Source organism: Urocitellus parryii, chromosome 1 (assembly GCF_045843805.1).
Source record: "Urocitellus parryii isolate mUroPar1 chromosome 1, mUroPar1.hap1, whole genome shotgun sequence".
NCBI lineage: Eukaryota > Metazoa > Chordata > Mammalia > Rodentia > Sciuridae > Urocitellus > Urocitellus parryii.
In genome coordinates, this window is record NC_135531.1 from 265,342,317 (window position 1) to 265,355,002 (window position 12,686).

The 12,686-nt window shown below is 40.7% G+C and overlaps 1 protein-coding gene across 1 annotated transcript in view; it reads left to right on the top strand.

Moving 5' to 3' along the window:
- Window positions 1-608: 608 nt before the first annotated feature.
- Arpc2 (actin related protein 2/3 complex subunit 2) overlaps window positions 609-12,686 on the top strand; it is a 31,051-nt gene continuing 18,973 nt past the window's right edge. The window contains exons 1-4 of the mRNA XM_026390385.2: window positions 609-702; window positions 918-999; window positions 9,351-9,385; window positions 11,349-11,461. Coding sequence (XP_026246170.1) covers window positions 926-999; window positions 9,351-9,385; window positions 11,349-11,461 — 222 coding nt within the window. The 5' untranslated portion in view covers window positions 609-702; window positions 918-925. The remainder of the gene's footprint in view (window positions 703-917; window positions 1,000-9,350; window positions 9,386-11,348; window positions 11,462-12,686) is intronic.

The window sequence follows — 12,686 nt, forward strand, 5'->3', positions numbered from 1 at the left end:
GAAAGGCTCATCTAGGCAGCCTATTAACCTAAAGGACTACTCATTCCTTTCCTCATCGCCCTTTGAGAAGGCACAATTGCGCAATTGAAATTTATTGTTTCAGACTCCAAACTCTAGGAGGGCAGGTCCTCGTCTATTCATTCATCGCAGTATCACCAGCACTGAGCAAGAGCCCCCTAAATACATGTTGGTGAAATGTATGCATGATGGTGCCTCTGGATAGTCACTATCTGGGATGAGGAAGGGGCATCCCCTACAAACTAGAAGCAAAGAATCCCGCTGAGAGATAAGGGCGCGTTTCTTGAGGGGCCTCTGAAATGACAGAACCGGAAGGTGGAGTTGGGCCTCAGGGACAAGCAGGAAGAAGCAGCTGGATGGTGAAGCAACCTCAGGGAAAGGCCAGCTCGGTGGAGAAAACACTAGTAAAGATTTGGATGAGAGGCGGTTCTTTAGGAAAAGAGAGGCATCACACACGCGCAAGCGCGACCTTTCCAGACACACCCCTTACGTGCCTGCGTGCGCGTGCTGGAATCGAAGCGGAAATGGCGCCGCGGGGCCGCGCATTGGGGCGGCGAGCGGAAGTGGGTGTGAGAGCGGAAGTGGCCGGCTAGAGCCGGGGGCTGGGCGGGGACCGGGCTTGTCGGAGAGGCTGCAGCGGTGGCGGCGGCGGCTCGGCAGGCGGGTTCAGGCTTCTGGGGCCAGGTCGGTCAGGTGGCTGGGTATCTCCACAGTCAGTGAGTGTGCGGGCCAATTTGTGCGTCTTCCCCTTCTCCCCACCCCGGTCCCTCTCCCCTTCTCCTCAACCTCCTACCCCACCCAGCCCCCCTCCTCAGGGGGCAGCAGGGCCGCTCCCTCAGTCTTTCCCTCTCTTGCCCACCCTCACCCGCCCTTGTTTCTCCTTCCCCTGCCCGGGGCAGCCGCCGCCATGATCTTGCTGGAGGTGAACAACCGCATCATCGAGGAGACGCTCGCGCTCAAGTTCGAGAACGCGGCTGCTGGGTGAGCGCGCGCCGGGGCCCGGGGGTGGCGGGGGAGGTAGAGTTGACCCCAGTTAATTCCCGGTGTGGTCTAGCCCCCGGGACCTGGAGGAGAGAGATGGGGATCCCGGCAGGGCATAGGGGCTGCACCAGTGGAGTAGACGTGGGAGACTGCCGGGCGCGGTGGGGTGAGGGGAGAGATGCGTGGGGAGAGGCTCGAGCAGGGATGCGGAAGCGGCGAGTGGACTGAAGGAGCGCGCATGCCAAAGGGCAGGAGACCTGTGGGACGTTAGGACAGCAGGAGCCGCAACTCTGGCCGTGGGAGCCCATGCCTCTGGGGCGAGAAGGAAACCCCTTCCCTCTATATTCCCCGATATTGTTGCGAACCCGGAGAGAGCCTGTTAAGGATTGGGTTGGAAGTAGTTTCAGGAATTCCCAGGACTGGAGGTGGGAAGGTGGTTCAGGTCCAGATCACCACCGGCATTCTTGCTCCCCACCCCCACGTCCTCCAGGGAGTAGGAGGGGAAAAGACTGAAAGTAGACCCAGTCTTGCCCCAGAAAAAAAGCCATCTTCCTAGCTTCTCTTCCCAGCTCTCTACTGTGAGAGACACTAGCCATTTTTATAGATTTATTTCTCAAGCAAAGTTAATAGTCCTTTCCTTATCTCTTTTCTGTGATTCTAATGCTCTTTCTCCACCCCCTTGCCTTTACGGTTATCTTTTAAATTTTTAAACAAAACCCTGGTCTGTGATTTCTTCTGTAGTAATCCTGGCCCAGTTACACGCTTCAGCCTCCAGAATCTACGAAGTTCATAGATAACCTTGGGACATATTCCAAGGCTACCTTCTCTGTCAAACACAAAGATGAACCTCTCCTCCTCCAAATCTGCTTTGCTTTTCTAATATAATATTTAAAACATGAGGTTAAGAGTTGTGTTTGAGCTTCTAATTTTTGGCCGTCTGTGACTCGTTCCTCTGCTTCATTTCCCCATCTGTGAGGATGGGGATTCACATCTTGGTTTCACAGTTAGGAAATAAATGCAAACTGTTTCTGGTGAACCGAGAACCAGAAATAGGAAAGTAAGTGCTTAAGAGATTCACTGAGGGAGAGGTTTGATAGAGGGGAAATTCTACATGGTCATAAATGAACTCGTGGCTTGCAGGCATTTTTAAAAGGTACTAACCCACCACTTAAATCGAATATATTGTGGGTCCTGTCTGTTTTATAAGGTCACAGATTTTATCTATAAAACAAAGCACTACTTTCCTTGAATTAATGCATGCTTTCCTGTGCTGTTTCCTGACAAGGGTTGCAGTTGCTTATATTTTAGTTTGATTTCTTGCCTTCAGTGTCTCTTACCAGTCCCTTCACATTTTAAATGTTCAAGTGAATCAGCCTAGGTTCTCTTTGGGTGATTGCTATGCACATTTTTTGAGCAGTGTCACATAGGAGGAAGCTGGATTAACTTCTGCATTTTCACAACTGATCTTAATGCATTCTCAAGTCCAGACTAGTAAAGAATGAGGCCTGGGTGGTTATAAGTTGATCCATGAGATAAATGGCTATATTTTCAAGTAGAGTCACGCCTTTTAATGTAAGAGTACGTTTACACTTATTTGTGTATTAATAACTTGTGATTTCATAGTATGGCATACTATTCAGAACTTTATTTTTCTTTTAGAAAACTTCTTAAAAAGAGCAGCATTTCAGAGAGATTAAAGTAGGCTGTCAAGTCTGTTTTAATTAGAAATTAGAATTCGAGGACTGTTATAAAGGTAAACCTTGTAGTAGTGGTGAATATTAGTTGGGTGGTAGTAAGTTTTGTCTTTTATTTCCCCTTTGAGATGTGACTTTGAATAAATGGGTTCAAGTCATTCTGCTGAAAATTATTTTGAAAATCTTTGAAAAGGACCATTATATTATGATATAGGTAGGATTTTCCTTTGATTACAGATGTAATACCTAGCAGAAGTTAACTTCCAAGCAAGTGTGAGTTTCTAAGCATACCAGTAAGGTGAGGCAACAGTGAAGTAGTGCAGTGTTAATCAAGGTGCATGCATGTACCAGAATTTACAGCAAGGATGACTAGTGTGAGCATCATAAATATTTATGGGATTCTACCAATACCTAGCACCAGGCAGCAATAGAAAAAAAGGGGCCTTTCAAAGTTACAGAGGCACCAAGGGATGAACTGTGTTGGGGTGGAGATTAGAGAAAGAAGTTAAAGAAGAGGAATCACTTAAAGGAGAAACACTGGAGGTTTGAAAGGATTTGCCAGTGTGGGAACCTGCTGGGAGAGGTCAGCTCCACCCTGTATTTTGTACTTGTCAGAATAAACCAACTAGGGAAATTATAGATCAGCATACCTTTTTCCTGAGTACACATTCCAACTCTACAATGTCCAATACAGTAGTTCGTTCTCTGCTTGTGGCTGGTTAAATTTAAATAAAAATTTTTAGAAAGTAAAATTGAGTTCCTCAGTCACATTTCTAATTGCCATATGTGGATAGTAGCTACTGTTTTTGGACAGTGTGGATATAGAACGTTTCCATTATCACAGAAAGTTCTATTGAATGGCACTGATCCAACTACCAAAAATGAATGCTTGAGATAGTCTTTTGTTTATTTATTTGTTTTTTTCTGGACTACTGGGGTTGAACCCAGGGCCTTGTGCATACTAGGCAGATACTCTACCAGTACTACATTCCCAGCCTTTCTAAGATGGTCTTGAGAGTTCTTTTATGGTATATACTTCAGAATACCATTGCACTAATTTCCTTTAGAGGTTAATTTTTTAATGATGCCTCTCAGATCATTTTGCTGGATCTTCTTGCCTTGACCTTCTACTAAAAGTCTTGAAAATCCCTTGGCTGGGGATGTGGCTCAAGCGATAGCGCGCTCGCCTGGCATGCGTGCGGCCCGGGTTCGATCCTCAGCACCACATACAAACAAAGATGTTGTATCTGCCAAAAACTAAAAAATAAATATTAAAAAAATTTCTAAAAAATAAATAAATAAAAGTCTTGATTTCTTTTAGGGTAAAGCAGTTCTGTCATGTACACTATCTAAGAATATATCCGGTCACAATTACCTTTTAATGTAGAGGTAGTTCTGGCAAAGCTTAAGATTCATTCCAAATAAATTTCTTCTTTTTCCTACCACAATGCTGCTACTATTATAACTAGCTTAATGGAACTATCTATATATGTGTTCTCACAAAGGAATGATTATTAGTAAATTGTCTTCCTGGAAGCCTTACAAACTAACAAAATGTGACTGATTAAAAAGCTATACCCAACACTGCAAATAACATCCTATACAGGTCTTACCAACAGCATAGCCTTTTCCATTTAGAAATTCTTACCCAGACCCACAATTAAAGCAGAAGTAATTTGGCAAATTAATTAAATTCTTTTGTTGCTGTGTACACACCAAGAACCTTTTCAGCCTCAAAAGCAAGGCCTGTCAAGTAAGCTGCAGTCTGGAGTTCAGAACCAAGGAAATGCTGTCAGATGCGAATTGCTGTTAATTTTAAGTGCCTGCTGGCTCCTTGCCACACAGCCTGTGCATATTATGGAGAGCTGTGGTTCTGTGAGGGGGAGTGAAGCTCAGTAAGCAAGCAGTGCCAGTTGGGGTGGGCGAGGACTGTGGGAGGAGAAATTTTAGAAAAGAATAAATTAAATCTTGCTGATACCTTGTTCTCAGTCCCAGATATGCTGCATATGTCCACAGAGAGTCAGACTGGTTTAAAGTGAATCAGAATTAGGACATTGTTTAAGCACTTAGAAGAAGTAGGATGTAGTTGGTCTTTTTACAGGACATTATAGCTAACATACTGCTGCCTGTCCTCTGGCCTCCTTGGGATCATGTTGGGTATGAAGCCCCAGAGTTACACTCAGCCAAACCTTATGTGTACAGGGCTGGGACTGAAAAGTCATCGTTGTTTCCCCAGCATTCTCAATATGTATATAGTCAGCTCAATAGAGTGTTTTCTTGAAGGAATAAATGAAGCCACATAGAATGATTATTGATTTCATTAAAAGATTATCACTCTTCTGACACTTTTAAAAATCTCTTTGTTCTCCATATTTTGAGATATAGCTTAGCAAAGAAGAGGACTACTCCTTATCTAATATGATGAACTTCATAGGCTTTCCTCACAAAGAATAATGTTAGCCTTATAGAGGATTTAAGAGTAATCAGAGTGAGCTGAATGCAATATTCCCTCTAATTCAAGACATAGACTGGATAACTCGAAGAGGGACACAAATGCTCCAGGGGGAAGTTGGATCCTAGGATGCATTTAGGAATGAAAAGTGCAGAGTCCTTAATGGAAAAAAAGGATTAGCTAATACACTTGCCAGGAGTTCTTTGTTGACTGATCATTGACATTCCAGAAGCTTCTTTAGAAAAAGAATAGAAATTTTTTTCTAAGGGATTTTAAGAATAACTCAAAAGAATAATTTGCTCAGCACAATAGTGCACACCTGTAATCCCAGCTAATTGGGAGGCTGAGGCAGAAGATGGTAAGTTGGAGACCAGCCTACGCAATTTTAGCAAGATCCTGTCTCTCTCTCTCTCTCTCTCTCTTTTTTTTTTTTTTTTTTTTTTTTGGTACTGGGAATTGAACTCAGGGGCACTTGACCACTAAGCCACATCCCCAGCCCTTTTTTAGAGACAGGGTCACACTGAGTTGCTTAGCACCTCGCTTTTGCTGACGCTGGCTTTGAACTCATGATCCTCCTGCCTCAGCCTCCCAAGTTCCTGGGATTACAGGGGTACACCACGCCCGGCAGATCCTTTCTATTAAAAAAAGACTGGAGGGGTAGCTCAAAGGTAGAGTGCCTCTGAGTTTAATCCCTAGAACCAAGAAAAGAAAAGAGCTCTTGAAGTCCCTCTGAATAAATTGAGCGTGTTTTAATATCTTGGGCTATCCAATCAGTGACTTAAGGACCATCCAGCTGGCTTGTTCTAGGATTCAACAGTCTTACGCTAATAGGAATCTTATTTCTTCTTGTACCACTGCTAACCAACTCCTGATTCTGAGTGCTACCAGTCCTGAAACTTCTCCCAACCACAACTTCACAGTCTAGTCTCCTCTGACTCTATTCGAGGAGAAAAAAAAAACTAATTTTCTGGTATTTTGTGAACGAGGCGCCATGTTAATATGCTTTAACACAATTTTATTAAATTTCAAAAAGTATCTGTGTGAAAATATAGTAGATCATTTAGAATCGAAAGACTGGATTGGGAGAATATAGACATTGAGTAACTAGTGTGTATTAAGGACTTTTTTGTGCTTCTGTCCTTGTTTTTCCTGATCTTCTTTACCATATGGCGCAGACAGAACATATCATATTTGTATGGCCCAGTTAGGTAAATAGTCTGGCCTAAAGATCCTGCCACTGGCTACTCTAAAGGCTGTGGAGATCATTATCTCTATATCTGTGATTTAGTCATGAGACACTGGTTGGGAAACTTTGTTGAACATCCATCGTCTCAGTTAGGGTTCGCAACAGCCCGTGAGGAAGGTGTTTTTATCCTCAGTGATAAAAGAGGAACTTGAGGCTCAACCACTTTTTAGTATCATTGCCTGTGACCGGTCACAAAACCAGTAAGTGACAGAACTTGGAACCATCAACTCTGACGGTCTTACTTTTTCTATAATTAAACTCACCCCCTATATCTGAAACTTTAGCAAATGGTAGAACAGTAAATATCTTTTTGGCCTATTAAATTATATTCTTCCCTTGGAGACCAGTTGTATCTACTCTTCTGTGCCATAATTTTAAACCACGAAAGATAACAACCAACACCTAGTTCTAGGACCGAGAAACAATCCTGTTAATGGTAGGTTCCACCCTGAGCAGTCTCCATGTGGGAACATGGAGTTTCCAGATCTCTAACTCCCAGATGACTTCTGAAGTCTCCTTTGACCTAATTGTGTCCTTGGCAGCCTTTCTTCTTCAAACCTTTTGTTCAGCCATGAATAGTAAACTAAAATATTAATAGCAATGACTTAACAGATATTCCTAAATCACACAGCAAACCACTTTGGATCAATCTTAGCAACTTTTCTCAGTGGGAATCTATGCTCAGGGTATTTTATGCCTAAGCGGGGCGGGGTGGGAGGGAGGCCTAGGAGTCGAATGTTTAGGGCGGGGAGAACCTTTGGAGTCAAATGTTTATAGCCTGGAACCATAAGATTCTTTATTTATAGTTGATTTTTCTCTTCGTAAGAGGGAGAGTAAGAAATTTAGCCCTTTCTTGACTGAGGTAAAGCCAAAAGGTTAAAGGGTAGGTGTGGGGGTGAGTAACCATCTATTAAGTGATGCAATGTGGACTTCTATAAACTCTGAATCTTCAGCACTGCTAGCCTTCTCCAGGAAAAATGTTTTGTGCATCTTCTTCTTGGACATCATTTTAATTTTTATCATTCAAATGGGCCATAGATTAATGTTGCCATTTCTTTGTTCTGTACTTTTGTTTCTAGAGGTGAGGAATGGTTGTTCTTTGTCCTTGTTTCCTGGCTACAGTTTCAAAGTGAAAGATCAGAGGCGATTTAAATTTTCTTTTTTTTTTAAATGATTTACATTTTCATCTAACTCTTTTCTCACATTCTAAACCCACAGCCTTTCGGTAAGTTCACTGAATACGCTAACCCAGCACACATTTCTTATCACATATGTATGACTTTGGAACCTTCTCCTTTTTTTAAACTTGCGGTACTGAGCATTAGAGCCAGGTCCTTGAATGTAAAGCAAGCAATCTACTACTCAGCTACATCCCCAGCCCTTCTTATTTTTATTTTGAGGCAGTGTCTCACAAAGTTCTTAAGGCTGGCCTCAAACTTGGTGATCCTGGGTAGCTGGAAATATAGCGTGCCATTGTGCTTGACTAGGGTGAAACTTTGTATTACGATTCATATAGGTTGATTTTTCCCCCCCAACAGGATTTACATCCTAAATAGAAACCAATTTTTTGAAAGATGTTGTTTAGCTTCTGCATCAGCTTTTTAATAACCATATTACCTAGTATTTTTTAATACCATGTTACCTATTCCGTTATTTCCCTAGAGAGCAAATCTGTCTTGTTTCTTTCACAAGTGAGAGATCAGAAAGAGCATAAAAGATACATACTTGACTGAGAGGTCTTGAGCAAGTTGTTCAAAATTAAATGTGGAGGGGCTGGGTTTGTGGCTCAGCGGTAGAGGGCTCATTTTCCACATGTGAGGCCCTGGCTTTGATCCAAATAAAATAAAGGTATTGTGTCCAACTACAACCAGAAAATAAATATTTTTTTAAAATGTGGAAATACATCCATGCTGTCTATTAGCTCGTAAAACAAAGCAAGATCACTCGAGTTCTGGGAAGCTAGCTGCTAAAGCAGTAGCATTGTCATTGATTTGCTACTATTGGCTTTAAAGAAAAGGAGAAGATGTAAACAATGTTTCACTGGGGGGGATAATTAACCATTATTGTTCATAGATGGCATGTATGTCATGCTTTCTAGGTAATAGCGAAATATGTCAGATAGAAGTGTGTGTGCCAGGCTAAGGAAAAGTAACAGGTAGTTAATTGTTGTTGCTTCCCAATTCTTTCAGGTCTGACCTCTTGTTTTATATGTAGTAGTTCTATGAGGTTAATGGGAACATGTTATTCTCCCATTTTATAGACAAGATGAGAAAACAAGGGTGTAAGGATGTTATTTGTCCCAAAACATGAACATGAAGAAAAAGCTAGAAAAGGTGTTGACTATTCTCAGGGATTTCAGTGTTATTTTGTGCTATACTCTCTATAAGCACAGAGCTAAGATTTCAAAACAAAAGTAAGGTAGAACCAGAGAGGGATTCATAAAGGAGAGTATTAAGTATTTTGGTGATGTGAAGAGCAGGGAAGGATATGTGGAAGACTTGCAGATGGTCCTTGAAACTGAACATAACTTTTTTGTTTTATGGCCCCAAATCATTCTTTCACTTTAAGCAAATTAAAAATCATTCTACATTATACTTAGCCATTTTCTGGTTGAATTTGTTGCCCCCATCACCACTCTGGGGGGGGGCATTGACCAAAAGATGTTGTTTCGTAGTTCACATATATATGTTCTCTGGATTCAGAATTGAAAGTGAGCACTGATCATGGTAAGAGATTACAAACAACAGGTTAAAAAAAAAAAATAGCTGTCCTTTTTTTATTTTCCACTTTAAGCAAGTCCAAAGGTTCAGGTATACAAATGAATTGTATACTCTATTTTAACAGTAAGCCTGAGGTTTATACAGAATGGTCTAATTGTGAATAAAGCACAGGAGCTTTTCCTAGTCCCCTTGAATGCAGCAGTACAGTTAACTGAAAGCCTTTTTGTTTTGTCTTACAGAAACAAACCAGAAGCAGTAGAAGTAACATTTGCAGGTAAGTGTCTTTCAAACTATTAAGAAAAGATACATAGAAAATAAAATTGTTCCTAAAATAATAAGCTCTGATATCTTGGATTCTGTCCCTTGATTGTCAAGTCTTTTTGATTCTTTTGGTGTTCGATTTTTATTGAGAGTGGGGGAAGTCAAAGGATTTCATCCAGGAGTGCTTTACCATTGAGCTAGATCTTCAGCCCTTTTTATTTTGAGACAGGGCCTCACTATGTTGCTGAGGGCTTTCCTAGGTTGCTGAGGCTGAACTCAAATTTATTTATGATCCTCCTGTTTAAGCAATTAGAGTCACTGGGATTGCAGGTATGCATCACTGCACCCAGCTGAGGTCTTTATTTTAGATGACCACTTCATGGATTTGATTATTTGACAACTGACTTTGGAGTTTGGTAAACTATATAAGATTACTTGTGTCTTAGAAGTTTGGGGTTCATTTTGTAAGTAAGTTCTTTTTAATTTGGAAGTTTCACAGTATTATCTTCTAGTAGCCATTGTCTTAGTGTACCAAATAGAGTTGTGGGGAGACAAGAACATGCTAGAACCTTCCTTGTTCAAGTCAGAGATGACTGTTGCTTTCTATTACCTGTAAAGAATTGCATATCGAGGGCTGGGGTTGTGCCTCAGTGGCAGAGTGCTCGCCTAGCATGCATGAGGTACTGGGTTCGATCCTCAACACCACATAGAAATAAAATATATTTGAAAAAAAAGAATTGCATATTGATACAACTCTCTTGCTCTTTGAACTTTAAGGACTTTTATGATCACTCTTTATAAAGTACAAGTGCTTGACTAGATGATCTTGAAAGACTTCTAGAGTTCTGAAGTGCCATGTGTGGCTTGGAAGGCAGGCACCGTCTCTGTCCCCTCCTACTAACTAGCAATGTAAGATCTCCCTTTGATTCTCTTTCCAGCTGTCTGTGCAATGGCACTCAGCACCTAGCTTCAGAATTACACAGACTAAATCAGTCTACTGTAGTGCAGGAAGACAGCAACTGAAAAGGGCATAGGCCTATAGATAAGAAGAGGTTTAAATGATAACCATATGCAGTAGTAGATCTTCTTGGGTAAAACAGTAATGTTTACAGAATTTTTGAGACAATTGGCTGGATATTTAATATTAAGAAATTGTTTTTAAAAATTACGCCTAACATGGTATTTTTTTTAAGAGAGAAAGAGATATTTTTTTTAATATTTATTTTTTAATTTGCGGTGGATACAACATCTTTGTTTGTATGTGGTGCTGAGGATCGAACCTGGGCCGCACGCATGCCAGGCAAGCGCGCTACCGCTTGAGCCACATCCCAAGCCCCTAACATGGTATTTTTAAAAATCAGACCTGCCACTTAGCTACATCCTCAGCCCTTTTTTATTTTGAGACAGTGTCTCTCTAAGTTGCTGAGACTGACCTTGAACTTGTGGTCTTTCTGCCTCAGCCTCCAGAGTTGCTGGGATTACAGGTGTGCACCATGCACCACCATTCCCAGCATGCACCACCATTCCCAGCTTATAGTTTTTTGTGTTTTTTTAATAGTTTATCTCCTGAAGATATGTTCTGGAGTATACATGGGTCAAATGGCATGATGTCTAGGATCACCTCAAAATAAATCATTGGGGAGGGGTCTAAATGAAATAAGATTGGCACCCTTGGGCTCAATCTCCAATACCAAAAAAAAAAAAAAAAAAGCATTACAATAGAAGTGTTGGGGGGGTTGTTGTTGTTATTGTTGGCTTTGGGTTTCTTTGAAATTTTTTAAATAAGTTCCCTTAGCACCAAGCTGTGGTTAGGGTAAGAAAAGATTTGGCACAACGTTGTTTCTGCTGACTTCCTGCAGACTTCATTTTACTTATATGCCTGTTTATCAGAAGTCTTCCTTATGGCCTGCTCTAAGGTAGGTACTTAGATTGTTTCCTATTCTCAGGGTAAGAAATCTTACTTACTTTCCTCACAGATTTTGATGGGGTCCTCTATCACATTTCAAATCCTAATGGAGACAAAACGAAAGTGATGGTCAGTATTTCTTTGAAATTCTACAAGGAACTTCAGGCACATGGTGCTGATGAGGTAAGAGTTCCACATCATTTTCCTTAGGACTTTTGTTTCTTCTTCATATTTTGTGGGCAGCTTGCCACTCTTAGAAGATCTATGACCCTAAGTCATCCTCATGGGCACCAGCTACTCCATATAGCTTGCCCACCCAACCATTTCCCATATGACTCCATTTCGTATAAACATGTAAAGAAATGTTTTCTAGAAAAGGTTTTGGTTCTTTATTTGCTTGCTTTTTATATTGGAGAGATAAAGATGTTCTTTAACCAAAGTTTAATGACTTTTATCTTAGAGGGATTTGCCTTTTTTCAGATAACAAAGGATCAAGATTTTATAAAAGCAAAACACCTTAGTTCTCCAAAAACAGAGCAAAGAATATGTTCTTGACTAGTACAAAAGTAGCTACCAGAAGAATGAGACAGGTTCTATTCTATTTTTATCACATTATCACGGCAGCTATATAATCAAGGCTTAAATTTTATACTCTCAGTTTCTTATTCTGCAAGTTTAGGTACAAATTATTGCCCTTTAAGTTAAGTTGCTGTTCTTTAGAGTTGGCTTCTTTAAATATCTCTTCTTCCTTACAACTATTTTAGGAGAAACAAGAAATGTCCAAGCCTTGTGAAATTCTTGATGGCCATACCTGATACACTGCTGTCTTGCAGTAGCTGAAGTAGTAGGTTTGGTTCCTGTTGAACTGTAGTTGTTCTAGGGAGAGCCATTTATGGAAGAAAGAAAACGCTGTTACACCAGTGTGCACACATTGTGGTTGGGTCTCAAAGCAGGAAGTATGACTCAGTTCCTGAATCAGTTTTCAAACTTCTTAGTTTTAACAAACTAGACTCGCCTTACTCTTTTGAATGAAGATATAGGAAATAAATAAATATTTCCTTTCTAAAATCGAATAGTAGCTTTTGAATAATTTTAAAATTAAATAATGAAAAGTCTCTTTGTAAAGGAGTATAGTCCAAAACTTAATAAATATTTTGATATAAAAACTAAAATTGGTCTTAACTAAAGGGAATTCCAGTAGCCACAGATAGTCACTTCCCTTAGTTATTCACATGCAGTTGATTTGCCCAGTTCCAGGAAAGAAGGAACATTTATAGAATTTGGATTCAGGGTACTTTAAGAGGAAGACCTAGTCTTGTAAAGTTGGTAACTAACTCTTCTCACCAGATAAAGAACACAAGTAAACAAGACAACTGCTTGAAGGAAGTGTTGAACATTTGAACAGATA